This window comes from Fusarium odoratissimum (genome assembly GCF_000260195.1).
Source record: "Fusarium odoratissimum NRRL 54006 unplaced genomic scaffold supercont1.9, whole genome shotgun sequence".
Classification (NCBI taxonomy): Eukaryota; Fungi; Ascomycota; class Sordariomycetes; order Hypocreales; family Nectriaceae; genus Fusarium; species Fusarium odoratissimum.
The window spans coordinates 1,451,885-1,478,402 of NW_022158695.1; the positions used below are offsets into that span (position 1 = coordinate 1,451,885).

The 26,518-nt window shown below is 48.3% G+C and overlaps 12 protein-coding genes across 12 annotated transcripts; 7 read left to right on the forward strand and 5 right to left on the reverse strand.

Annotated features, from left to right (window-relative positions):
* Positions 1 to 1,361: 1,361 nt before the first annotated feature.
* On the forward strand, positions 1,362 to 3,964 carry FOIG_06916 (uncharacterized protein; the record flags this gene model as incomplete). The annotated part of the gene is made up of 5 exons (XM_031206155.1): positions 1,362 to 2,475; positions 2,689 to 2,849; positions 2,900 to 3,423; positions 3,478 to 3,695; positions 3,738 to 3,964. The coding sequence occupies exons 1-5, from the start codon at positions 1,539 to 1,541 to the stop codon at positions 3,962 to 3,964; spliced, it is 2,067 nt and encodes a 688-aa protein (XP_031064879.1). The 5' UTR covers positions 1,362 to 1,538.
* Positions 3,965 to 3,996: 32 nt separating this feature from the next.
* FOIG_06917 (uncharacterized protein) lies at positions 3,997 to 4,718 on the reverse strand. Its single transcript, XM_031206156.1, has 2 exons — positions 4,515 to 4,718; positions 3,997 to 4,458 (listed from the first exon to the last, which is right to left on the reverse strand). Exons 1-2 carry the CDS (start codon positions 4,622 to 4,624, stop codon positions 4,140 to 4,142), a joined length of 429 nt encoding a protein of 142 aa, XP_031064880.1. The 5' UTR covers positions 4,625 to 4,718; the 3' UTR covers positions 3,997 to 4,139.
* A 1,794-nt stretch (positions 4,719 to 6,512) lies between these two features.
* FOIG_06918 (uncharacterized protein) lies at positions 6,513 to 7,470 on the forward strand. Its single transcript, XM_031206157.1, has one exon. The coding sequence runs from the start codon at positions 6,573 to 6,575 to the stop codon at positions 7,371 to 7,373; it is 801 nt and encodes a 266-aa protein (XP_031064881.1). The 5' UTR covers positions 6,513 to 6,572; the 3' UTR covers positions 7,374 to 7,470.
* Positions 7,471 to 7,773: 303 nt separating this feature from the next.
* FOIG_06919 (uncharacterized protein) lies at positions 7,774 to 9,825 on the forward strand (the record flags this gene model as incomplete). The annotated part of the gene is made up of 1 exon (XM_031206158.1): positions 7,774 to 9,825. One exon carries the CDS (start codon positions 7,774 to 7,776, stop codon positions 9,823 to 9,825), a length of 2,052 nt encoding a protein of 683 aa, XP_031064882.1.
* Positions 9,826 to 10,417: 592 nt separating this feature from the next.
* FOIG_06920 (uncharacterized protein) lies at positions 10,418 to 10,690 on the forward strand (the record flags this gene model as incomplete). Its single annotated transcript, XM_031206159.1, has 1 exon — positions 10,418 to 10,690. The coding sequence occupies one exon, from the start codon at positions 10,418 to 10,420 to the stop codon at positions 10,688 to 10,690; it is 273 nt and encodes a 90-aa protein (XP_031064883.1).
* A 703-nt stretch (positions 10,691 to 11,393) lies between these two features.
* Positions 11,394 to 12,584, reverse strand: FOIG_06921 (uncharacterized protein; the record flags this gene model as incomplete). Its single annotated transcript, XM_031206160.1, has 1 exon — positions 11,394 to 12,584. One exon carries the CDS (start codon positions 12,582 to 12,584, stop codon positions 11,394 to 11,396), a length of 1,191 nt encoding a protein of 396 aa, XP_031064884.1.
* A 283-nt stretch (positions 12,585 to 12,867) lies between these two features.
* Positions 12,868 to 15,063, reverse strand: FOIG_06922 (uncharacterized protein). The gene is made up of 2 exons (XM_031206161.1): positions 14,768 to 15,063; positions 12,868 to 14,717 (listed from the first exon to the last, which is right to left on the reverse strand). The coding sequence occupies exons 1-2, from the start codon at positions 14,873 to 14,875 to the stop codon at positions 12,903 to 12,905; spliced, it is 1,923 nt and encodes a 640-aa protein (XP_031064885.1). The 5' UTR covers positions 14,876 to 15,063; the 3' UTR covers positions 12,868 to 12,902.
* Positions 15,064 to 15,372: 309 nt separating this feature from the next.
* Positions 15,373 to 17,768, forward strand: FOIG_06923 (uncharacterized protein; the record flags this gene model as incomplete). The annotated part of the gene is made up of 3 exons (XM_031206162.1): positions 15,373 to 16,324; positions 16,371 to 16,517; positions 16,564 to 17,768. 3 exons carry the CDS (start codon positions 15,373 to 15,375, stop codon positions 17,766 to 17,768), a joined length of 2,304 nt encoding a protein of 767 aa, XP_031064886.1.
* A 289-nt stretch (positions 17,769 to 18,057) lies between these two features.
* FOIG_06924 (uncharacterized protein) lies at positions 18,058 to 18,915 on the reverse strand (the record flags this gene model as incomplete). Its single annotated transcript, XM_031206163.1, has 1 exon — positions 18,058 to 18,915. One exon carries the CDS (start codon positions 18,913 to 18,915, stop codon positions 18,058 to 18,060), a length of 858 nt encoding a protein of 285 aa, XP_031064887.1.
* Positions 18,916 to 19,308: 393 nt separating this feature from the next.
* FOIG_06925 (uncharacterized protein) lies at positions 19,309 to 21,057 on the forward strand (the record flags this gene model as incomplete). The annotated part of the gene is made up of 6 exons (XM_031206164.1): positions 19,309 to 19,406; positions 19,457 to 19,837; positions 19,884 to 20,027; positions 20,076 to 20,502; positions 20,551 to 20,644; positions 20,696 to 21,057. 6 exons carry the CDS (start codon positions 19,309 to 19,311, stop codon positions 21,055 to 21,057), a joined length of 1,506 nt encoding a protein of 501 aa, XP_031064888.1.
* Positions 21,058 to 22,000: 943 nt separating this feature from the next.
* On the forward strand, positions 22,001 to 26,099 carry FOIG_06926 (uncharacterized protein). Its single transcript, XM_031206165.1, has 4 exons — positions 22,001 to 22,109; positions 22,165 to 22,216; positions 22,272 to 22,535; positions 22,584 to 26,099. The coding sequence occupies exons 1-4, from the start codon at positions 22,092 to 22,094 to the stop codon at positions 24,581 to 24,583; spliced, it is 2,334 nt and encodes a 777-aa protein (XP_031064889.1). The 5' UTR covers positions 22,001 to 22,091; the 3' UTR covers positions 24,584 to 26,099.
* Positions 24,576 to 26,100, reverse strand: FOIG_06927 (uncharacterized protein). Its single transcript, XM_031206166.1, has one exon. It carries the CDS (start codon positions 26,061 to 26,063, stop codon positions 24,747 to 24,749), a length of 1,317 nt encoding a protein of 438 aa, XP_031064890.1. The 5' UTR covers positions 26,064 to 26,100; the 3' UTR covers positions 24,576 to 24,746.
* Between the last annotated feature and the right edge of the window lie 418 nt (positions 26,101 to 26,518).

The window sequence follows — 26,518 nt, forward strand, 5'->3', positions numbered from 1 at the left end:
TTTAATGCGGTTCTCCTATCCTGTTGGTTGCGACCCCTTTACTGAACGTGGATCATAGTTCATGTCAACCTATTTAGTGTCAGGCGAAGTATGAAGGCAATCTTTGGGCTCACATGAACTTAAAGCGATTGTTCACGAATCTTGCCGTGTGCCATAATCTGTTCTTCGCTGCCACCTGGTGAGTTTGCGCAAATCTCAGTCTATGTTCTTCTGTGATACATATCCTTGGGACAAAATTCATGTCCATATCGGCTAGTCGTGGTATACTTCCCAGCTCATTTGAACTCAGCCCTGAAAAAAAGACGAAGAAACATCTTGCGGAACAGTGCCCGCAGTGCCCGCCCGCAATATCTATTACTTATTCATTTCTACTGCCCTTTTATGCTTGCTAAGCGCTGTCGCGGCTATCCAGATCCCTGCAAACTACCCTGCTACGAATACAAACCCCAGAGATCACCTGTCATTTTGTCACATTGTGGGTCTCTTGTGCTCTTTTCCCGAAAATAAGCGGATTGAATTTTCGCTTAGTGGGAGTTCAACGACCCGGACTGGACTTACTGCAAGCTTGGAAGAGCCGTTAGTTAACGATGAGGTATCTGGGGTGCCAACAACTATGTTAGAGGATCGTGATCCCGATCTGGTATACCAGCCTTGTATGCTCGAGTTTAACAAGAGACTTTAAGAGGCTGTGCAATCTAGGGCTTTGCCACTTCGCTTTTATTACATGTACTCACAAGTATAGCCCTCTGTGTCTCGAATTTCGCCCTCTCTAGCCAGTGACAGCTCAACACGAAACGCGATTGACGAGAAGGAATGGCTCGGGTCTCCAAAATGCTCCCACACGCTGTGAGATTGTACAATAGCTTAATTGTGAAGAAAATGGTGGCATTCAAAAAGAATTATCATAGGGCGGAGGCTTGGCTCGTCGAGAGAGGGAGCTGTGTCTGGTGGAAAATTACTATCCGCGAGCGACTAATCATTGCATCCTCAGTGCTTAGGGAGTCAGGGCTATCGGAAGCCCATGGTTCAAGTCTAACAAGAGTCGTAGAATGGCCAACGAGAGCAGTGTTAGACGCCCAATCTAGTACTTACACCTGAAACACGTTCTTATACATCAATTTGGTAAAATAAGTGGATGTAAGATGCTTCACCAGCACTGTGATTTTAGCACATATCCCCCTCCGCTCTCCGCGGAGGCCGAGAAAATAAGGGCCCAGGTATTAGAAAATTAGCAGGTGATTATCTTGGACTCCGTTTTGTAAAACCTTTAGTGTTTCAGCTTAGGGCCCCTCATAGCCCTTTGCTCCGAATTACAGTTGTCTAACATTTTGTAGCAATAGATCTCTAAAGATATCTAGCATTATAAACTCCTCGCAAAGAACATGAAATTGCCTTCAAGCTTCCCCTCTGCGTTCATCTTTCCGCCCCTTCAAGCCCGGTGCTAACTGCGCGTCCTCTCTTTCAGATTCGGTTTCTTTTTATCTTATCTCGTTCCCGTTTTACTTAGCTCATTCTTCGATTTGTCTTTCTTCGTCAAAATGCACTTCACCTTCGTCTTGGCTGCTTTTGTCGGCAACGCCGCTGCACATGGCGTTGTCTCAAGCTTCAAGACTGATGGTGCTGAACACCAAGGTTACCTGATGAACTACTACTATGATACCAAGAACGGCAAAGCTCTCCCTCCTTTGGCTGCATGGTCTGCTGAGAACCTCGACAATGGCTTCGTGTCCCCAGACAACTATACTCATCCGGACATTATTTGCCAGAAGAATGGAAAGCCGGCCAATTTGACTGTTCAGGTTGCCGCTGGCGGGACCATCGACTTTCAATGGACTAAATGGGCTCATTTCGGCCCAATGATGACCTATGTGGCTCCCTGCAACGGCGATTGCTCCGCTGTCGACAAGGCCACCCTCAAGTGGGTAAAGATTGACGAAGCGGGGATCGATTTTGACACTCAAGAGTGGGCGGCTAGAAAGATGGTCAACAACAACCGAACATGGACGACAAAGATACCCTCTACGCTAGCTGCCGGCAACTATGTCTTCCGTCACGAAACAATCGCTGTTCACGGGTCAAACAGGATTGGCGGCGCACAGAACTACCCTCAGTGCTTCAATATCGAGATTACAGGGTCGGGAACTGCCAAGCCCGAGGGCGTCTTGGGCACCAAGCTCTACACTCCCACTGATCCGGGCATCTACTTCAACCCTTACACAACTTTGAAGAACTATACCATTCCTGGTCCTCCTCTGTTCAAGGACGGTAATGGAGGTCTTGACAATGGCTCTGTCACATCCTCAATTGCCAAAGACCAGACGACCGCCCCGATTATTGCGACTACATTGGTCACCTCTAGGCTTCCCAAGCCAACCACTTTCGAAGTTATCACCAGCGCCTTTCCAACTGCCACTAGTGTACCCAGTGAATCCTCTCCTAAGCCATCCGCGAGCGGATGTAGAGCTGTGCGAAAAGGTAAACACCAGAAGACTAGGTATTCTCGTTTCTAGACCTTATAGCTATATTCAAGGTCCATTGTGAACATTTTCTAATGAACCCTTTGGACTTTCCTTCATTTCTTTTGCACATTTATCGGGATTTGGCGCTGGTAGCCATGACTGGATAGCTCGTCACTGTGAATTGGCTTGTCTGTTTTCTATTAAATATAAATTTTAAACGCAATGTTAGGAGCTGGCGTCATGGGCTCTGAGTTCTCTGAAGCTGCTGAGAGGTTTGGCATTACTGCTGTTGGTGGTGAAGGTATGAGCGTCGGTTATGCTGGTGGATTCTTAGCTGGTGGTGGACACTCTCCCATGTCGCCGCTCTACGGTATGGGCGCGGATCAGGTAGTTTGACCCCCTATCATAATGTTGAGTTGGGCTGGATTAAAATGACACAGGTTCTGAGTATTGAAGTCGTTACTGCCGATGGTCGCTTTGTTACTGCCAACGAGCACCAAAACACTGATCTGTTTTGGGCTCTTTGCGGTGGTGGAGGAAGCACCTTTGGCGTCGTGACTTCATACACTGTCAAAGTCTTTCCCAAGATCGAGGTTGCCATCATGAGTTTCTCCTTCACCACCAGTAATACGGTCTCATACGACACTTTCTGGAGAGCAGTGAGAGCATATTGGAAACTCATTCCAACTTTCAATGCTGCGGGAAATTACGAGTACTGGGCTGTGACCCACGGAGAGGGTGATTTGCTAGCTTTCTCGTTCTTCCCATGGTTCGCACCAAACCATACTCTCGCCGAGCTAAAGACTCTCGTTGCGCCTCTCTTCCAAACGTGGAAGGATCTTGGAATCGAGTTCAATGTTACAGAGTCGGAGCATAGTAGCTACTACGGTGCTTGGGCAGCTGGGTTCCCCCGTGAGGTTGTGGGCGGTGCGAAGACCAAGACAGCCGGTCGCCTCTTCCCTACGTAAGTATTCTTTTCATCTCTCTGCTCACATAGCTCGCTAAACAAGACAATAAGTGAAAACTTCAAAGATGCTGCAAAGTTCAACAAGACTTTCGATGCCCTCAAGAGTCTCTCGGACAAGGGCGGGCAGATCATTGGCTTCGGCATCACCGGAGGTCCAGGACCTTACCCCGACAATGCCGTGAACCCTGCATGGCGAGGTGCAGCCATGTGGGCGATCTCCGTCATCGACTATCCCGAGGGTAGTTCCTGGGATTTGGTTGCTGAGAAGAGTAAGACATTGACCAATGACTGAATGAAACCATGGAGGGAAGTGACTCCTGGTGGTGGCGCGTATGCTTCTGAAGCGGACGTGACGGAACCCAACTTCCAACAATCGTTCTACGGCACTGACAAGTATAAGAGGCTTTTGTCCATCAAGGAAAAGGTTGATCCCTATGGGCTCTTTTATGCACTGCAGGGTGTTGGAAGCGAGCGATGGTACGTCACTGATCAAGTTGACGGTATCCCGACACAGAATGGAAGACTGTGCAGAATTTAAGTTCTAGACTGTTGTGGAACGTACTACGAATAATGAGAATCGAAAGATGAATGTTCAGATACCTAAAAGTCTAGTCTAAAATATGGTTCAAATACAATCAACACGCCTGCATCTTTCAAACGAAAAAAAATAAAAAATGAAGTGGTCCCCAAATCAACAAGATCTAAATCCCCAGTCACTCAACGGCGTTGAGCTTGAAGTCCTTAGGGCCCTTGTAAGCCTGGATCTCAGCATTAGGCTCCTTGGACTGCCAGAGCTGCTTGTTGGGAATAAAATGCTTTCCAACCGTGTTGCTGATTGGGCTGACAGGCTGGGAGACAGAGAAGGTCAAGCCCTTCTTGCTGCGCTTGACGGAGAAGGTGCGAGAAGAGTCCTTGCACTTGGCATCCTTGACATCAGGGAGGAGATAGTTGGCGGACTGGACGTGGGCGGAGCAGTGAACGGGGGTCTTCCAGGTCTCCATGGATCCGGACTGGATCACCTTGAACTCATAGCTAGAGAAACTATATTAGGACTTGTTTTTATGAAGAGTAGATGGGATAGTACTGACTTGCAGAAGGTGCTGTGAGGGACGCAGCTGGCGGTGAAGTCCTTGACCTCGTAGACGGAGTAGCCAGAGACGGCGGCGGCAGATAGAAGAGCGGTGGTGAAGAACTTCATTTTGGTGGTTGTGAAGAAAAGGTTGGTGTTTTGTTTAGGTTGAGAGAGGAATTATAGTACTGAATGGTAGTGAGGTTGAGTTGTTGTTGAGATCAAGAATGAACTTTCATTGAGGAATCCCTCCCTTTTTGTATTGCGATTGTCCCCAGAAAATGCTCGAGCGCATGTCGATCGCCTCATTCGCCGATCCCTCACAAATCCGCCCTCAAGTCTTGCTGTTTGTGGAGAACTTGAGGGTCACGATCCCCAAATCTCGTATTCTACGTGCCGTCCGGAACTCGGCATTTCGCATGCATCGCCCTTCCGCCAGATCATCCCCTTATTCAGGCTATTTTTTTATGGTCCTATCTCAATTGAACACAGCATCTCAATAGCCTGGATTTAAATCCAGAAGGGCCCAGGCCCAAACAGTTGGCAAGATTCAGGGTCCTGTGATATAAATGGCTACTATTTTTATCGCGTTACCGCTTGTCCATTTTGGGTGAAGAAATCGTGGGCCGAGGGCCTAGAAGTGTTCACAGTGATGTCATGGAGAAGACGCTTTGACAGGAACGTAATGACGTTGAAGATGTCTCTCGGCCGAGATATAGGTAATTGCTTTGCATTGAAAGTCATTTCAGGCGAGCATAGGCGCAACGGAACTCGGATGATCGTCATTTTAATACGAGGTTCTGTCTTCTATGCACGTCACGAATGGCTTGGCATTAGACGAAATGTTTCATTGCGACGTTGCAATTGCTACGAAACAAATTGACCAAATGGTGCTGTATGTAATCTGCTCAAAATATTGCTATTTCCAGCCTGACATATGTAGTGATTATTACGATATCTAGACTCGCTTGTGTTATGCACGCATTTTGTTATTAACGTCCAGCGACCTTAGTCAACTACCGGATGCTAGTTGACCAATTAAACACGGCCACTTCTGTCACCCTCGCTCTCAATGTAGAACAATTTGTGAGGAAGTTGATTTTATAAGAATCCCCCTCAGGACTAACTCCTAGGAACTCCGGTTAGAGACTTTACCACTTTGTCAAAAGTCTCCATTCTATACTTCCTTCGGCTGCAATAAACCTAGTCCAGCTTCCCTAGAACCCCATAAAGCAGTGGATCCGTTTGACGAGCAACATTTAAATCTATGCCTTCAAATGGTATGCCCTTTAGGTGTATTAGCCAAACATGGGGCAACGAAGAATTGCGCTTCTTTCTAGCAGGATTTGTGAATCATCACAGGATCTATGTTTGTCACGGGGATACTTCGATGGTCAGATGCATTCAGACCGCCCTGGATGGTGAGGCTGATTTGAGTGGGCGGACAATGTGGTGGGACAAATGGCCTGGAGCTTCAACAAAAGCGATGCCATGGATGAATCCCAGCGTGGCTGATCAGCCTGTAAACCCTGGATGGTTCATCCTGTCTTAAGCGCGTCATCGGCGACACTTTCTGTGGGCGCATATAGCTATATAGCTATATAGCACGGCGGCAGGGGCGTTGATACTAATAATACTCTGCGTCTGATGTGCCTTGAGGTAAAGAGTCCTAGTCTACAGTCTCGGTCATCTTAACATGGAGAAAGTTAAAATACCATTAATGGTCCCTACTGGGGATTAAAATATTTATCAATAATGAAATAATCTATAATAAATCCTTCCTTATCAATCTACTAATGTCAGGTCATAAACCCCTATCCGTCTCTGCTTAGACTAGTTGGAGCCTTTTGCGTCAATTTGTTATGACTCAGCCGGCGAACAATCTGTCCTGAAAATTCGAGTGGGCGGGGGAGCGCGAATAGTTTAGCGTGGGAAATCCATATAAGCTAGTTTCCAGCCTATGGCTTCAATCAGTGCATTCTTTTCGCTGGCTTCATTTCTGCCTCGTCACTATTGTTGCATTTTCTCGACAATCTCCAACTTCCGCCAATCTTCTAATCCCCGAGTAGTAGCTGTGATGCCCCCACCTCTTACTGGGCCTCTATGCACCAGGCCTTCTCTTACTCAGGACCTCCGGAATCTCGGCTTCAAACCAGGAGATATAGTTCTTGTACATTGCTCTCTTAAAAGCATAGGATGGATCAATGGTGGGGCTGAGGCTCTTACTCAAGCTCTTCTCGACATCCTTACACCCGACGGAACTCTTGTTGTTCCAACACACACCAGCAGCAACTCGGATCCGTCGAATTGGGTCAACCCGCCCGTCCCAGAGAAATGGTGGCGGACTATTCGCGAAACTCGACCTGCATTTGACCCTAAAACAACTCGAAGTGAGAGCATGGGCGTGCTGGCTGAGACAGTCAGAACATGGCCAGGTGCAGTGAGAAGTATGCACCCTCACACTTCGTTTGCTGCAATTGGTGCAAATGCGACGTTTATCACAGACGGACATGGTCTGGACAGTATGCTGGGGGAAAAGAGTCCCCTAGCTCGTTTGGAAGAGCTAAGCGCGAAGGTTTTACTCATCGGCGTTGGATTCAATCGCTGTACCTGCTTTCATCTTGCAGAGTACAGAGTCAACTCACCAAAGGCTGATATCTCATTCGCAATTTCAGTCAACGGAGCTAGAGAATGGGCGACTGTATCAGACGTCAGTGTGAACGAGGAAGACTTTTTGGAACTGGGGAAGGATCTTGTTGAGCAAAGCAGCGTGAGCAAGGGTCAAATTGGTGCAGCAAACTGCCATTTGTTCTCGCTACCTCAGGCAGTCAAATTTGCCGAACAGTGGTTTCTTTCCCATCGAACATCAACTCCCTAGAAGACTTCCCGGTAGGGTGCCTTTTTCAAAAGAGCCGTGATCGGCAATCCGAGGTCTAGCTCTAGTTGGTAATTGAAGTCCAAGTTTGTAATTTGCTATACACTTCAGTAGGACATCTCAGCCTCGAGCGAGCAACGTCATTTTCCTCTTAATCAACACATGACATCCTAGCTAGTCTAATTAAAGTCGTCTTTCTATTTCGACATTGCATTTTTATCAGTCCGCCTAGCAGCACAGCCTGACGTGCTTCAATTCGGTAGTAAGTGGGCATGTCGTGTAGCCATCATCACGTGGCTAGCGTGGGCAGGCTCTTTGGAGGGGTATTTCAAGCCAGTCAAGTTGGAATTTCAGCCTTGATTGCTCAACACAAAATATCTATTGTTACTATCTGTTGCGCATCATGACTGAATATTTGTGTGCTACCTGCAAGCAGTTCGCAAAAGACTTTGCTGAGATTGACATTGAAGAGTCGATTCCCCGTCGCACAATTGCACCAAATGTCTACAAGCTCAAAGAATCAGCGCAGAACGGCTGTCCTCTGTGCCAAATCATATATCAGTCCTTTTCTTACCAAATTTCAAAATCTAATTGGAGTGAGACATTGGCCATTCATCTTTCCGCATACAAGGTCCTCCGTCATTACAGACAAGATACAGCTGAAGGACAAGCACCGTGCAACCAAGATCCGAAAGAGCCAAAGGTGTGGTGCGGTATTGGAACAGACATAGACCGCAGTAGATGGCACCCTCTGCCACTTGTCACGCATGAGGAAAAAGAAGCAGGCATAGGGGAATGGGACTCGTGCAATACAAGATCAATAGCAGATTTATCATCAGCTGAGGGCGTTGACAAGGCTATTACGTTGGCCAAAAGGTGGATACAGAACTGTTCAACGAGCCATGAAAAATGTGGCATGCAGCCTGGGGGTCCAGTCCTGATCAAGACGATACCAACAAGACTCATTCACGTTGGCTCCAAGGATGGGGCACTTTCTCCAAAGATAATAATCACAAACCCTTCATCTGAGATGGAGTATCTTGCTTTGAGCTATGCATGGGGTTCCGGTCACGATTTCGCCAAAACGACGGCAACCAATCTAGTGGACATGACGAAACATCTGCCATGGGATGATCTTGCGAAGACTGTACAAGACGCGATTATTTTTACGAGAAAGCTCGGATATAAGTATCTATGGGTGGATGCTCTGTGCATATTACAGAGCGAAGGACCAGATGACCAGCGGCACAAAGATGACTGGTCTTACGAGGCGGCGAGGTTCGGACAATACTACGAAAACGCCACATTGACGATCGCTGCAAGTGGTGCCATATCATCCCAACAAGGACTATTCCTTGATAGACCTGCGCTCTGCTTCGATCCGCAACCAGTGACGCTCACGATCAATAAGATCTCTGGTGGCACTACACCCGTTGAAGTTCAGCCAGCGTCCCCTTCATGGGAGCTAAGTATTCAGAATGTTCCTCTTCTTACCAGAGGATGGGCTATACAAGAGCGAGTCCTGTCGAAAAGGATACTCCATTTTGGCGCCAGCTGTTTACTATGGGAATGTCGTGAACTTAAAACTACGGAGGCGAGCCTCAACAGCTCAGACCCCAAAGTCTACGGTTACAGAAATGAAGAATTCGTTTCTGTTTTTAGAAACTTGGAGAATCAGCAGCAAGATGAGCTTATAACGCTATGGTACCAATTTGTCGAGGTTTATTCAGGAACGAATTTTTCCTTTTATAGAGATAAGCTCCCCGCGCTGTCAGGTATCGCCAAGAGAATCCAAAGTCGCTTTCCACAAGATTACATAGCGGGAATGTGGGAGTCCTCTATTCCCCAAGGACTACTTTGGATAGGCTGGGGAGGACAAGAGCCTGAAGCTGACCCATCGCGTGGCGCAAATCGACCCTCGTGGTGTTGGGCCTCCCCTATTCATCCGATCACATTTCTGCCGATCATGACCTACTACAAAGATCAGTATGTAACGCTTCAGGTGGAGTCCTGGTCGGTTAGGACCAACGGACCTCAGACTTCAGGCCAAATGCTAGACGGGAGTGTCACTATTAGTGGTCCCGCCAAGTCATTCAACCTCTATGATCTGAACTTGGACTTTGTTTTTGGTCCCGACGCTTTCGATAAGGAAGGGAAAACAATTAAGAGTGAAGCTGTCCAGGGTATTAGAAAGCCTGAGGATCGCATCGCGTATTTGGATTATACGAACTTCTTGGGAATCATCAACAGGAGTTACACTTGCATCTTGGTAGCGAAACTCCTCCCGTCAATGTGGACTCCCACAGAAAAGAGAGTGATTGGTGCTGCAATGATCTTGGAGGCCACAGAACATGTTGGAGCTGTTTATCAGTGTAAACGAATTGGTGTACTTTGTCTTCCGTTTGAGGAATACTGGGCCAATGTTGAGGACAGCAAAACCGTTAAGCTTGTCTAGTTGCTACCACCAGGATGTGATAAGAGTTGTATATTGACGAACAATGGAAACCTGAATAGACTTATAGTGTAATCTGTGTATAGAGTAAAGGAATAACTGAGCGCATATCTAACCGCGGCGTTTCAGAATTTGAAGTATTTGTTTCAGTGCTTCTGTAGGTCAATACAGAGGAAGGGGAGATTGTATGCGAAATCATAGACAAACAACACCAAGAATCAGCTTCTCAGTCACATAAATTCAGTGATACTTGTTGTCCCTCAGTAGGTAATCTCGAAATTCTGGGGCGTCGAGCTAAGCATGCAACACGTTTCGTGCTAGACTCTTCAGATGTTAAGGCAGCGCTAACTTGGGCGAGACGCTAATGTGAGGAACATATCTGAGCAATGACATTGGTCAACAAACATACCATCGAAAATAGTTCATTTCTCCGTAACCAAAGGCAATTAGACAAACATGGACAAAATGGTTCAAGATCGTAAATAATAAACAGAGATGTCTTGTAATTTATCGATATTATTTATGCCATTCCCTGCTGGTCACTCTCTTTCCTAGTAATTGTTCGTCCTCGCGTTATCGCTCCCTTCTTTTCGCCATGCAGATCAAGACAGCCGGCCAACTTGCGGCATTGGCGGCGCTCATTGCCAAATGTACTGGTTTTACTGTCACTAGTGGCAGTGCCACTGATTTCGCCAATGCCATGATCAGCGGACCAGGCTTGTCGGTAGTCAACGTCCCCAACCAGGTTGCCCCAGCAGGCAGCGTCGGAAGCTTCACCGATGGTCCGTTTGGTATAGGAAATGTTGGCATCGTCACCACTGGAGATGTAACCGGCGCCCTTTCTGCTGGCAGGGACTCATACTGCTGAACGGTATGGGATGCTAGACTGGGACATCTCCTCGTTCTCCCCCTAACCGTACCGCTTGAGCTGTTCATTTTGAAGTTCACTCTGCTCAATTCTTACGTAGTTCGCTCGTGCTCAGGCTCAAGTCATGAGAAAGAAATTGAATTCATGCCAAAAGTTCGTTTACCTTTTGATATCTTACCTAGCTGGAGATACATGGTCCGAACAAAACTGTTGCCTTCGCACCTATGCTTCTTTGTGGGGTCAACCGTACTCATCTCTGTGCGACTGATAATTCCTTGGAGCCAACAGCATCCTTCAGCAACTTCAGCATCTCATCGCGTGTCTCCACTCGGCCCTCAAGATGCCACGTATACTTAGCTATCTTAGCAGCCGAGTTCCCCGTTGCGTCTCGGCACGATGGATCGGCCCCATTCGCCAACAAAGCCTTCGCCATACCTACCGATCCTTTCGCAGCTGCAAAATGAAGTGGTGTATACCCTTGTCTCACCAGTGCTATACCATACTTATCAGGCTCTTGTATCATATGGTGAAGTGTGTATCCCCAGTACGAAGCAGGCGGGGGAGGATGGCTGCGACCAGTTGCGGTTGGAAATATTGCACGGGCGTTAAGGTCGACGCCTCTGGAGATAAGCTCGACGATTGCGGCCAAGACCTTTCTGCTTATATCTCGAGTGATGAAGAGTGAGAGGGCGTGTAGTGGTGTTCAGCCCTCGGCAGTTGTTACCAGTGGGTCAGCTCCGTGATCGAGCAGAATTTGAGCTGCTTGGATGGCATTCAATATAGCTTTTGCCTTACCATCGTCAGAGAAGCCAGAGGATATTGGCACCAAAGCACACATCAATGGTGTCCAGCCGTTTTCGTTGGTTCGATTAACATCTAGGCCTTGGGAAACGAGATACTCGATGATATCGAGCTTGGCACCAGCAGCTGCATAATGCAGAAGGGTTGTACCATATTTGTTAGTAGTTAGAATAGATTCATGCCTCTCTGCATCGCTGGGAAGAGTAAACAACTGCAGCAGAAGTAGCCTCAAGTTCGTTCCATATGCTGCTTCATGAATAGGCTTGGTACCAGATTGGTCTTTCAGAAGAATGGAAGCTATGTGGCCGAGAAGAAGCCAGATTCCGCTCTCGTTAACACGTCGTGCGCGGACTCCCTGGTAGACAGATTGTGCGTCGCCAAGATGATGCAAAGCGGTTCTTCCCTTGTCGTCTTTCGTATTGGGATCAGCTCCATTTTCCAGAAGCACGCTCAAAGCACCAATCAAGTTTATGTTCCGAGAAGTATAAATGACAAGAGGCATCCCGAAATGAGAGGTGTTGGGGTTAGCTCCAGTGCGTATGAGTAGCTTGGTCAACTGCTGTTGTTCGAAGTAGTCAACACCTTCGTAATCGATACGGTATTCATTGGTAGAGTTCATATAGACTTTGTAGTCTATCACACGAGCAAGCGCACTATCCAATGCCTTTTGATCGTACTTGGCCTTTGAGATGAGAAATTCGGCAACGCAAACTTTCCAGCGCTGAGCGGCATAATTGAGAGCTAGTTGCTTTGTCTCAATGGTCCACCCGTCCCACCAGTCCATGAGATTGGCGACACAGGCGACTTGGCCCCAAGCTGCGGACTCGAGGAAACAATATTGAAGATCATTGTAAACGTGAGAATCCTGGGGAGGCTTGATGTGATTCAAGAGCTGGTATAGAAAAGGCTGCTTGCCCTCCCTCCCAGCGATTGTAAGTGCAGTAGCTCGATCATCCATACCGCTTGCAGGAGCCAAGGGATCGGCACCCGCATCTAGCAGAAGTGTTGCTGCCTCGAGATTATCGCAGAAAACGGCGATGTGGAGTGGCGTACCGTATCCATCGTCATCTTGTAGTAGAGATATAGAGGACATGATCAGGTCTTGGACTTTGGTAAGGTCATCGTTGCAGATAGAAGTATGTAATGGAAATGCATCTTCAGATGACCTATAAAACTCTTCAATTCTTTGCCTTCATGAATTTCTTTGGAGGAACATGATGAATGAGGAACTTACTTCTCTGTCTTAAAAAGAATGAATAGCCGTTATATTTTATTTGATGGAGGGCCAAGATCTGATACTCCACATAGATAGGCAGCAAAGTTCATCCCTGCCTGCAGAGATTCAGCCGCGTGAACATATCGCCGCGCCTGAGCATGTAGGACCAGAATTGATTTTCTTGTTCTTCTACAATTATAACATCTCAGATACTAAATGTCGCAGCTCGTTTGTGTCCAGCGCATGTTCATCCCTCCGATCCATTTTATCGCCCGACGCCCACACAACAGTCAAGCTCGTATACTGTTCCAAATTCTGTAACTCGACAGGCATTTCAACAGGCAAACCATCTCCGCTATCGTTTTCTGATAGCTCAAGAACACGAGTACTCACGGCATCAAACCGCCCACACAGAAGTTTTCCCTGTTCCCATCTCTCACTCAACGCCCGAAGGATGAACATGACATCCTTGACGATCATCCAAACATCGAGTCGCCGCATTGTACTGGCATCTGGATTGACCCTGGTGCGGAGCTGCCAGTAGCTGTAGAACGCCATAAGACCAGTCCAGTATACTTTCTCGCAGGCAATCTGCACGTAGAATATCGAGTTAGACTCCACCAGCCGCCGATATATCGTGATGAATCCAACAGCTGCTTGCCATAGTTCACCAAGCTCGTCATGAGTGCGCTGAGTTAAGAGTCTACATGGTCTAAGAAGTAACATGCGCCCCATCAGCCATTCACTCTCAATGAGAGTCTTGTTCGGTAGCTGTGAGCTTGAGTCTTTCCAATCGCCCAACTTCTTGCTGAGTTGTTCATGAACTGATTGCGCATCACCTGTTTCAGAGCCTGGAGACTTATTCAGGCGATTGTATATCTCGGACTGGATCTGCAATGCACGATAGCGCTGTAGATAGCCGTGAACCTCGACAGCCGTTGCTGATGTCTCAATTCTGAACGTGGGCAGGGATACGTTGATAGCCGAGTCAGATATCTCGGTCGGTCGTCCACATCCCAAACTCATGGACCTGTCGAAAGAGTACATGCTCCACCAAAGACGGCGTCTTGTTTCCAAAAGACTTGTCGTGACCGAATCAAGAGGCCGTGGATCTTGATGCAACCCGAGATCAACGCACATGCGCATGCCGACACCGATGAGATACCAGGCGTCAAGTAACGAAGGGTTGAGAGTGGCGAACTGTATCAGAAACAAAATTGATTGCACACCAATAATTGTGTTAGGTAAGATTGCGGACTCGCGAAAAGTCAATGCTGTACGGAAGAGCCGTTGGGCTTGGGTAGATATAACGCTATCGGCACTTCGTGACAGACTGGAAGCTGATATAGCTAGCACCAATAGAACAGTAAAATAGCTATACCCATGGCTTATCGAAGATCGATCAAGATCATCTTGACTCGGCGTCAGAACACTCGCCGGATCTTGGGGTGGACCGTCTCGTCCTCGCTCGCGAGGAGGATCAACGCCGGAGAAGACATGCTCGAACTGCACCCAGAAGCCCTGGATGGAGAAGAAAGGTATTCGTGGGTAGACCTGATCAAAGTAATGTTTTGCCAGGCTCAAGGCGGTTGACTCCTTGGGTAAACATGGTGCAACATCATCAGCTTGAGTTAAGCGCAGGGCTGATGAGAGTTGGTTGGTGCTTGCAGTCGCGAGCACAAGTGAAGATAGTGTCGGCCCTTCTGCGGCTGATGGATATGAGCATGCTATGATGGGAAGTGCTCCGATGTCTGCTATGAGTGAATCGATGATAGACCGTTGATGCGTCTCTGCTGATTCATTCCGGTTGGACCGCTCAGTATCTGACGGCGAAGTGAGATTGTTCTGTCTAGCGTTGTGTTGGCTGAGGCGTTGTTGGGCAGCATCAATCTTTTGTCGAAGATAAGTTGGATAATCTCGTCCACGGTTTGGAGATTCCGTTGAGAGAGAACATGTTGCTTGTCGGCCAAACTTGACGCAGCCACCACATGCTGGAGTTGCACCATTGCACTAGAAAAAATGAGGTTTGGTCGGGTCCGAGTGTATAACGATACACGTACCTTGATCTTCCGAGCTTTACAGAAAGTACAGGCCGAAAAGATTTGAGATACTCGTAAGGTGACATTCCGTAAGGGTCGTCCTTGGACATCTTCCCCAGTCTCGCTCATGGTTTTACAGAGCGGTAAGGTGGGCTCTGCAGCTTATTGGATGCCAATTTGTCGTCACTAACCTAACACTGTCCAGTGCTGACTTGCCAATTCCTACAAAAGAATGCTCAACCGGGCTCAGGGATATACCGCGAGGACCAATTTCTCCATTGAATGGCTTTAGCTGAGCATCGAATAACCGAGCAAAGGCGGCTCCTTCATGCCGATGTGAGTCTCCGGGTTCGGTTGCGGGGAAAAAGTGGAATGTCTGACGGAACCACCGCAAAAGTGTTAGTGGCAAGTTGATGAGCTAACGGCGGTTCCGTTGGTATTGCTCGTCAGATTGGCTAACAACTTATTGCAGGCGGCTGCATGGGGGTGATCATCAGGCTTCGCGATTGCGAGTAATAAAAGAGACTATTTCATAGCATGTAATCTACTCATTCTCATCATCCTAGCTTGACTTGAACACAAACTATAACACTCCACTAGCCAGTTAGCACTCAGATTACGCTACCATGGCCCCTGCGAGGATATCCCACGATCCTGTCCTCCGTCGCGAGCCAGCAACACAAAGCCGCGATTTTCAGCTCCGCACCTTGAACTCAGATCTCTGTGTCTGCGGTGGAGGCCTAGCTGGTACTATCGCTGCCATAGCAGCAGCGAGAAATGGCGTATCAGTCATTCTCATCCAAGATAGACCTGTTCTCGGAGGCAATGCTTCCAGTGAGGTCCGATTATGGATCCTTGGAGCTACGTCGCATATGTTTAACAACAACCGCTATGCGAGAGAGGGCGGTCTTGTTGATGAGATTTTACTCGAGAACTTGTATCGAAATCCTGAGGGCAATCCTCTAATTCTTGATACGATTCTTCTAGAGAAAGTGAGACTGGAGCCGAATATTCAGTTGTTTCTCAACACAGCTCTTGTTGGTTGCGATAAAGATGGCGATCGAATCAGCTCCATCAGCGCTTTCAACTCCCAATCTTCTCTCAAATTCACCGTCCAATCTCAACAATTCATCGACTGCACCGGCGACGGCACACTCTCCTTCCTCGCCGGCGCCCCCTTCAGAATCGGCGCCGAAAAGCGCGATGAATTCAACGAACTCTTCGCCCCATCCTCCGAGTACGGCCATCTTCTAGGCCACTCCATCTACTTCTACACCAAGGACACCGGCAAGCCCGTCAAGTACGTTGCACCAGCCTACGCTCTCAAAGACGTCGAAGGAGAAATTCCTCGCTTCAAGAGCTTTAGCACTAAAGAGATGGGCTGTAATCTTTGGTGGATTGAGTATGGTGGTAGACTTGATACTATTCATGATACGGAGCAGATCAAGTGGGAGCTTTGGAAGGTTGTGTATGGAGTTTGGGATTATTTTAAGAATTCGGGGAGGTTTCCGGAGGCAGAGAATTTGACGCTTGAGTGGGTTGGGACTATTCCGGGGAAGAGGGAGAGTAGGCGGTTCAGTGAGTTGATCTTTGAGATTGGTGCGAGCATGTCTAACATTTACAGTTGGGCCTACTATTATGGTGCAGCAAGACATTGTTGAGCAGCGCTATCACACTGATGCTGTGTCCTTTGGAGGTTGGTCTCTTGATCTCCACCCCGCTGATGGTGTCTTCTCTGAAGTCGACGGCTGCACTCAGTGGCACTCAAAGGGTAAGTTTATCACCCAATAGAGGCCTCCTCTTACTGAAACTCGCAGGCGTCTACCAAATACCATTCTCCTCAATGGTGTGCTCCGAGATTCCCAATCTCATGTACGGAGGCCGCATCATGTCAGCATCCCACGTCGCCTTCGCATCTACTCGTGTCATGGCAACGTGCGGAGCCAACGCCAACGCTTTGGGTATCGCCGCTTCTCTATGTAAGAAACAGAGCGTCGACCCCATGGAGTTGCTCGTGAAGAACAACATGAAGAACTTCCAACGCGAGCTCATGCGGTTTGGCCAGTTCATTCCGGGTTACAAACTCAACGACCCTGAAGATCTTGTTCGCTCAGCCTCCAAGATTGAAGGATCTTCTTTTGAGCTATCGCAGCTTCCACCCGATGGTCCACCCAAGGTACTGGTCCGAAGTCTTGCACAGATGCTTCCCCTCTTACAAGGACCTGTTCCTACCCTCTCTGTCACGGCTATGTCAGTCGACAACACGGTATTGACGGTTCAGCTTCGAGGTTCTCAGAAGCCTTACAACTACACGCCCGAGGTCATCCTGGCTGAGACCAAGTTTCCCCTGGTACCAGGACAGAATGATATTGTTATCGACTTCAAAGTTGAGAACCCTCAGACTCAATATGTCTTCCTCTCTTTCCTCCAGAACGATTCAGTGGCACTCTGTACCACAAAGACACGCGTATCAGCTCTCATGACTGTTGAGCACGAATGTACTCAGAGTCCACCTAGTGACGTTGGAGTCGATGAGTTCGAGCGCTGGACCCCAGTTCGCAGACCCATGGGCCATAACCTCGCCTTGACGCTGGATCCACCTCTGAAGGCTTGGGGAGTTGAGAACATCCGCAATGGCGTTCCCCGTCCTACCAAGAGAACCAACTGCTGGGTTCCTCGTGCCGACTCCTTTAGTAGGAAGATTCTCAAGATTGGTTGGGATACGCCTGTGAAGGTGAACAAGGTTGTTGTTCACTTTGATACAGACTATGATCACGCTCTCGAGTCGGTGTTGAGAGGTCATCCAGAGCGGACCATTCCGTTCTGTGTAAAGAAGTGGCGTCTGTTGGACCTCTCTGGTGAAGAGAGAGAGATGTATGTTGAAGATGAGAATCACTTATCGCGCCGGGAGGTTGTCCTTGAGTCTAGCAGGACTTTGAAAGAGCTTGGTATTGAGGTTTTGGAGCTGAATGGTGATGAGAATGCTTTTGGTGGTGTTTTTGAAGTACGGGCTTACGAATAGATGACACATAGCTTGGAATCAATATTATACATGGAATTGTTTATGGTTTATGCGGTCTTGAGTCATCTTCTATGGACTTAGTTTGTCGTTACCATCCATAAACTTCTCATAATTCGGACTGCGTTGCTACCTATCAAACATCTTACAAGCTCTCAACTGTACAGAGATATTCAGAGTGTTGTATTCGTTTTTGCGCCATGTTCTAAATGGGGAATAATAATACTGGGCTCTGGGGTTGTATTATATTTTCTTCAACAATTTCAGAGTGGAACACCATGACAATTATTCACTATCTTTCCGTACAATGGATATTCTTCTTTCCCAGAAACCACATTTTGACTTGCCACTCCAATTGCTTACTCCCACAAAAGAGCACTGGGCCATCTCTATCTTTACTGAACCCTTCCAAATCATCCTTCTCCATTCTTCCAAGGCGGAATACATCATTGTCGCTATGGTCATGTAAGAGCTCCTTGAAGCGATGATGCCACCAGCTCTGTGACTTGCCAGAACCCATCCCACCAGTTTCTTCTCCTGGCGTCACGAAAATGCGAACTACATTCCAATCTCGCGGGTAAAGTATTTCGTGGTTCCAGAGATACTCGATAACTCCAAAGTCATCCCCGCGAATGCTGGAAATGAGACTGGGCTTCAGGTCATTGGCGCTGCTGTTGAGGTTTTTGGCTGCCGCCATGGCGATGAAAGGTGCGATCCCAGTACCACCAGCAATGCACAATGCTTGACCAGTTTGTTTCAGTATCTCAGAGGGGAACCCGCCACCGACCTCAACAATCTTAGCGACCAACGGTCCATGTGGCCTCGGGAGTCCCAGCAAGCCGGTAACACGGCCGTTGCGCGCCATCAGCGAGATGCTCTCAATACTTCCGTCCTCAGCATACTGCAAATGGAAAGGTGTGAAAGAAAGACATCTTTCTTGGTCCGATAAGTTCTGGGGTCCCGACACAGGATCTAGATCAGGCGGGAATTGTAGTGTCAGGTGCTGACTGGGACGGAAGCTCCGACTGAAATTTTGGTTTGTAAGTATAGAGAATGTATGAATGCTGAGGCTGGGAGTTAAGCGAGTCGACGAGATATGCTTAAGTTCGCCGAGTGACGGGGAATCCCCGTTGGTGCCGTTGACGGTCATGGCAAGGAATTGGGTCAAGTGATGATCAGTATTTTCGTAAATCGTTAGGCTTGAACCTGCATCTAGTAGTCAGTTCATTATGAACAAAACTTTAGAACTCATCACAAAGCGGGATAGCTTATTCCAAGAGCTCCAGACGGAACCACCGTGGTGAGTGAGGAGAAGGAAGCGGAGGCTCCGTCTCTTGTTTTAGCGCACCCCGCAACGCGGAATCATACCATGAAATCCCTGTTTCAACCCAGAACCCGACTTCGCTACCCCAGATTTAGAGCCATTTGACAAAGGATTAAAAAGTATGCCTTCCCCAGACTTTCTTGCGGGGAAACTCAACAGCACGAACACTTGAGTTTTCACAGCTTGTTCAATCATTATCTCGAACTGTTTGTTATCAAGATGACTACCGAGTTGGGTACAATGCCCGCGCAAGGCAAGATGAGCGGCTGGCTCTTCTTCAGTATCTTCGTCATTTCGATGGGTTCCATCTTCTGGGGGTAGGTTGAGACTCCACAACACGCAGTGGCCAGAGACTAACGGGTTATAGATACGATATCGGCATTCTGAGTACCATCTACGTGTCCCCTGGCTTCAACAAAGCCCTCGACCATCCCTCATCCAGCGAAAAGGGTCTCATCACAGCTATCTTCGCCGCTGGTCAATTCGCCTCTTTCGCCCTCATTGCGGGTCCCATTAACAACAAGTACGGTCGACGATGGGCTGGTTTCGGTGGTGTCTGCCTCCTCTGCGTCGGAGCTGCGATTCAGACTGGTGCTGTTCACCTGGCTATGATGGTTATTGGACGAATCATCGCTGGTGTTGGAACGGGTGTTGTTTCCACCGCTGTCCCGCTTTATCTCAGTGAGATTTCGCCAGCAAAGCATAGAGGTCTTTACGTTGCTGCTAATCAGGTTGGAATTGTCTCTGGGTAAGTTGACCTTCGAATCGAGCGACTAGAGTGCTAACTGTTGCAGTATCTCTATGGCTTTCTGGGTTGGCTATGGCTACTCGTTCTGGGACTACGGCAATGGCATTGACCTTGAATGGCGCCTCTCAACCGCCATGCAGTTCGTCCCTGCTCTTCTCTTCCTCGGTGGTGTCTTGTTCATTCCTGAGAGGTATATCTATCATAGTTGTCCTTCACGCTCCCCGCTAACTCTTATCAGCCCTCGATGGCTTGTCGAAACAGATCAAGTCGAAGCCGCAAGCGAGTCCCTCTGCAAGCTTCGTGGTCTCTCTGCCACCGAAATCCAACCCGAACTTGACGAGATCCGCGCGAACATCCTTTGGCATCAAGAAAACTCCATCACCTCAGCCCGTGTCTTCATTCAGCAGAAGCCACTCTGGTCTCGACTCTGGCGCGCTTGGTCACTCGCTTTCCTCCAGCAGATGAGCGGTGCTGCTGGTATTCGATACTATCTCCCCACTAACTTTATCGCTGCTGGTACATCTGAAGAATTGAGTCTCCTTGCTTCTGGCATCGATGGAACTGTGCAGGTGGTCTGCACTGTTGCGGCCATGTTCTTCATTGATAAGCTGGGTCGAAGACATTCACTTGGTATTGGTGCTATCATCATGGCCTTCTGTCTGATGGTGGGTTTCGTCGAATGAGTCTGACTTACAGCTGCTGACACAATTCAGATCAATGGTGCTCTGCAGACTGCTTATCCCGGCCAGAACAACCAGAGTGCAAACTACGTCAACATCTTCTTTATCTTCTTCTTCACTGTTGGATGTAAGTCATAAAATCACCCAATAAGCAGCCAACATGTTAACAGCTTCACAGACAGTATGGGCTTTGGTCCCTGCGCCTGGATCTACGCCTCCGAGATCTTCCCCGCCAACTGCCGCTCCAAGGGTCTCGCCATCTCCTCCTCCGGCTCATCCCTCGGTTCCATCATCGTCGGTCAGGTTTGGCCCGTTGCTGTCTCCCGCATTGGACCTCGAGTCTACTTCATCTTCATGGCCTTCAACGTCTTCGCCGCCATTCTTGTCTATGCTTGTTATCCCGAGACCAAGAACAAGACTCTTGAGGAACTAGATTCGCACTTTGGATCACTCAATGTTCACTCTGAGGAGGATGCTACACCTAAGCAGATGCTAGGTGCCGAGGAGGAGAGAGTTGAGATTCGGGATAAGTCTGTATAATTCGGCTCGTGTCGAGGACACAACTTCTAAGGATAGCTTCGGGCTCATTCCTTTGGAGCAAAGCTTTGACTGTATGAGGGCTATTCCTGGTTAACATGGAGGATTATGTCTACATCTACATAGTTAAATAATTGATGATTTTATCTTAGTGTCACATCTTGGACATACTTTAACCTTCTCATTCCACTTGTTGTTGCTCGTTTCATTTGCCGAATGCTGATATTAGTGAATGCAGGACAGTTATCAACTTAGTAATGGCAGCGTCAGTTGGTCTTTAAGATGTATGGGCGCCCAAAGACAATTTCTGCCGACAAACAGGTAGCTACCTCGGTTCAAGCTTTCAGTAATCTCCACCATGAGATGTCGCCTACATCGTCCGCGTATAAGGCTTCATATGTTAAGGAACTTGGCGCAAGTTCCATATCAGCCTCTTAAGTTTCAGTCCGGCTCACTCTATGAATACTGCCAGCAACTACGTACCAGCATGGAGTCTGTCTCGCCGGCACTATATCCATAAATATTACGAGCGTAGCTGAAAGGTAAAATGACATTAACAAGAAAAGATAATTCCAAGGACAAGTAATGCAATTGATACACTGCTCTTTGATTTGGTTCGTTGACTTTTGTGAGTTGCATCAGTGATAGAAACAAGAACCGAGTTTTTGTAAATCTCTGGGTCTGGTTTGCATTCCATTCCTAGGCCATGTGCTGTATTGACTCTCAATCGGTAATTTATCTCGAAATTCAATAGTGTGTACTATAGCCGAGGCCGTAATTAGCAGTCCACTGAAAATGGACTTATCGTTCCAAAGGAAATCACTCCAGGGTATGTATGATCGACGTAAGGAGTTTGGTGGAGAAGAGGATCACCTGCTTCGTTAGCGGGGGCGGAATGAATTCCACGCCAACTTTACTCCGCACTTTTACTCAAAGCGATCGGCTCCGACTTTGATCGTGACCCAGACGAGACATTGCAGGGAAGCAGTCGCGTCAGAAACCAATTCAATGTAGGATGATGGCACGTTTGGCGGACAATGGACCCGCCGTACTTTGTAAGCTACTCATGGGTACTCTCTCTCTACGCTTCTGTTACTCACAATTTGATAGACGATAAACGCGTGTAACCGTTGTCGCAAACGCAAAGCGCGGTGCGATACACGTGAGCTTCTCTACAATTCGTCTTCCGTCAATCCATCTCACTGATCTTGAAATAGAGATTCCTGCATGCCAACCATGTCAAAACTCAGGCTCCATCTGTGACTACACGGATGGCCGCTCGGGCGACGCCCATCCTCGGAGCTACATCCATGATCTGGAAGCTCAACTCATGCGACTAGAAGCTCAGCTCCAAGAGGTTGACGATGCGACAATTGAAGTGTCGCCACCTACCTCGACATTGCGCTCAGACGATGAGCCTGCTCAAGACTTGATTCGTGTTGGAGATGAGGGGCATGCTCATTTCATCGGAGCTTCAAGCGGTATGAATGCACGATTAATAATAGTTACTCGAGCTGAAACAAGTCTAGGAATGTACTTGGTCCGATCAGTTCTTGAGTCCGCTCAGCAGAACTATCCAAACTTCGAATCGCCATCTGAAACAACAGAAGCTCGAACCGGACCAAAGGAACCTTCCAGTAGTAGTACCATAATTGCCTTGCCATCGCGAGAGACGGCTAATAGCCTCATCGAGACATTCTTCAGCCAATATCAGGTTCAGTATCCTATTCTCAACCAGCAGGAATTTAGCAAGGCCGTGACAGAATTTTACGGTCGCCAGAACGACAGAGATGGTCAAAATCGACCAGGATCTGGCGAGGTGTGGACTCGATTCATGCTTAACATGGTGCTTGCCATCTCTCTCATGTTCATGTCCCACGATCATAATGAGAGTACGACACTATCGAAAGGCTTCACTGCCAATGCCATGGCGGATATCAGTCTGATCATGCAGACAAAGAATGTAAAGTCGGTGCAATGCCTTCTGTTGTTGTTGCTTCTCTCTATCCTCGACTCATCTTCTGCGCCGGTTTGGTATATCTCCGGTCTTTGCATGCGCATGTGCATTGATCTTGGATATCACTCAGAGACCACAATAGCTATTTCTTCAACTGGTAACGACACAGAAATTGAGAGGATAAGTGAAGCAGATACGAAGCGAAGGCTATTCTGGGTAACATACAGCTTTGATCGGACACTCAATATCCTTCTTGGTCGACCGTTCACTTTTGACGACTTTACTGTCGACATTCATCTGCCGAGACACTCGTTAGTACCGAGTAAGCGGCTACAGATACTACACTGGCTTGAACTGCAACAACTCGAAAGTGAGATTGTACACAAGCTACATGCAGCACGGCGAGACGATACAGGCCATAGCGAAGAGGAATCAGACCTTACCCAGTGGACTAAGGAGATGGCTCAGCGATTGAAAGGCTGGAACTCAGTGGCTCTGACTCTTACTGACTCCGATGGTCATAACGTCAACTGGTGGGGCTACTGGTATCGTACAGCGCTGCTCATCCTCTACAGACCATCGCCCTCTCGCCCAAGTTTGAGTACGTCTGAAACGCTTTCATGCTACGAAGCTGCCAAAGATCTTATTCAGCTATCATACCTTCGTATCAGTGAAGGTTTGATGGATTTCACCTGGATAGACCTGCATTTCCAATTCATGAGCGGAGTCACTCTCGTGTTCATCGTCTGGAAGAATACTCAGGCGCGAATCAAGGCAAAAGATGACTGGATCTCGTTCAAGAGCTGCTTGTTTCAATGGAAGAGCATACTTGAGAAACTTGGAGTGCGTTGGGAGAGAATCGCGAGAGCTCGTGAAGCACTATCAAAATTGGCTGATGCTACTATCGATCTTGTCGAGAAGGACATGATGAGATCAGCGGGAGGAGGCCAACGACTACCAATACATCACAACTCAGAGGAGTCTCGACGAGATCGAAGGCGTTCCATCATACAGCAGCTCCGAAGACAGGATTCTAATGGCGTGTCGCAGCGGAGCTTGGTTGCCGTTGGAGGTGATACAAATATGCAAGACACTAGTCCTCGAAACATAAATCTAGAAACGGGTAACAGGGAAATGAATCAGGTCTATGGACCTCCTATAGGCGACGAGACTCAACACCGACCAGCAGCTAATACAGCTGGATACGGGACGCAATCCACGGGCGACAATTGGGCAGCTTTTGAGACATCAACAAACACTCAACAAGGACTCTTTGGTGACGCGCAGAGTCACAACACCATATCATCAATGATGCCAGAGGATACGTGGCCACTCTTCGATCTCTCAGATGTAGCGGTCGCACCCGATGAGATCAATTTCTGGACATACTTATCGGCCCCAATACTCGGCGTGGAGGATATGTCGACGTCCCAGTTCAACACTACAGGAAGGCCAGATGAGTCCTTTACCAATAGTATCCTGAATTTTCACGGAGACTTTAGTAATATCACTCCTGAGATGCCAGTAGAGTATCCAGAGGATGGAGACTATGCGTACAATGCTGGGCAGTAATGGTCGGCGTTTTTAACAGAACGCTGATATGTAAGATAGAATGGAAATACCCTTGAGATATGAGAGGGGTCATATTGACTAATATGGGACGAGATGAAGCCCCAGCTATGGCCACTCCACTAAATCACATCCAAGCGTCTCATGCTAGACAGGCATCGTGCTACTAAGTCCTGCCGCCAACAGTCAATAGATACAAGCTTCCGGTGGTCGAGTTAACATTCGTTGGGGCACCCAAGTACAAAACATCCGTTCCATCACTCCTCATCAAAGCCTGGAGACGCTGCACCTTCTTGCCAACAGCTGGTTCAATAGCAGTATTAGTCCAGCCAGCCCCACCGACATTCTCCAGCACAAAGGCACTGGCTGAAGAGCGACTGTAGTAGATGCGAGCAGTTGTTCCGTCATGAGTGATACCAATACCAGCGCTGGTCTCACTATCGCTATACAGGATCTCACGCGTCCAAGGGTTAGAAGTACCATATGTTGCTGTAGCACGACGAACTTGCCATGTTCCGCTAGTAGAAGTCTTGAAGCGGTAGGCGCTCTGGATGTGAACGGTGCCAGCGGGGCGTTCGTATAGAGCCATCTTTGCACTCTGGAAAGCTGGTCCGGGTGAAGCGTTGATGTCGCCGCTGTATGTCTCCCCTGAAGTCAGAGGCTGATACACGATATCGGCGGTGTTTTGGGTGATGGGTGTCGAAACGGTAGATCCAGAGGCGGAGGTGAAGGAGTTGGTAGATGGGCGATAGCGGACATAGCTTCCCTGGTGGCGCACAGCAGACGCGGGATACTTGCTCCATTCCCACTGAACATGAACATCTCCATCAGACGAAAACGCGATATCATCGGGGTATACAGAGTAGCCCTTGTTGTACGCCCAGAGGCTCACGCGGGTCCACTTCTTGTTGTCCGTCGTGTACTTATAGAAGTAGCCACCCCTTGCGGAGCCATCACCAGATGCTTGCCCTCGGACGATCAGCCACAGGTTTCCGTCGGCATCACGCTTGATAACAGGGTATGTAATGAGGACAGTCTGATCGGGCATATCAGAGCTGGCGTTGACGAGAGTGCTGCTGTATGGCTGAGACGAGCGGAAGTACTTCCACGGCTCGTTGTGCATGCTTGTAAAGACATGGACATATCCATCGCCGTCAACGCTGATACTGGGAGTGTTATGTCCCAGATCATCCGCAAAGACAGCACACTCCCCGTCTGAATCTCTGACGCAGTCGCGAGAGACACTGCCATCTGAGATAGAGCGTCGTGCGACCATGACATTATTATCAGCAATAGCACCGCCAGGAGGGTTTCTCAGATAAGCAAGCCAGTCATAGCCGCCGTACTCATCCAGAGGGTCCCACCAGGCAGCTCCACTGGTGGCATCAACAGCTGTAGAGATAGTGACGAGACTACCAGGGCTGATAGTGGCGCGTACCGCCGAAACAGCAGCCAGAAAGATGAGGGATTTAAGATTTGCCATTTCGAAGTGCAAAGGCAGAAGAATGAGGAGTTGAAGTTGATCTGCTGATGGGAAAAAGATTTAGGCCATTATCCACTCTTCTTTAAATAGTCCATCACGATATCCTGGTCTGGAGTCGGCAATAATTCCGCTGCATGCTTCCCCAGATTTTCTCCGCACTTGGGATCAGCATAGAAGCTGGGGTAGAACCGTGGACATGGGATGAATTTCTTGAAGGAACCGCCGTATGGTCAAGAAATTCATCCCTCATGATCAATTTTCGTTGAAGAGTCGAGTCCAGGTCTCCGTTGTTAATGCGCTTCTTAGTTCCGGGTGATGGAGATGCCTCGTGAAGCGGAGGTAGGTGGGTGGCGGAACGGCCGGGGTCGGCTTGCGGGGGCGGTGGTTCCGTTGACTGGAAATGGGTTCACAGTCATTCGATATCTCCACTAACGATGCGAGATTCTTGTATACAT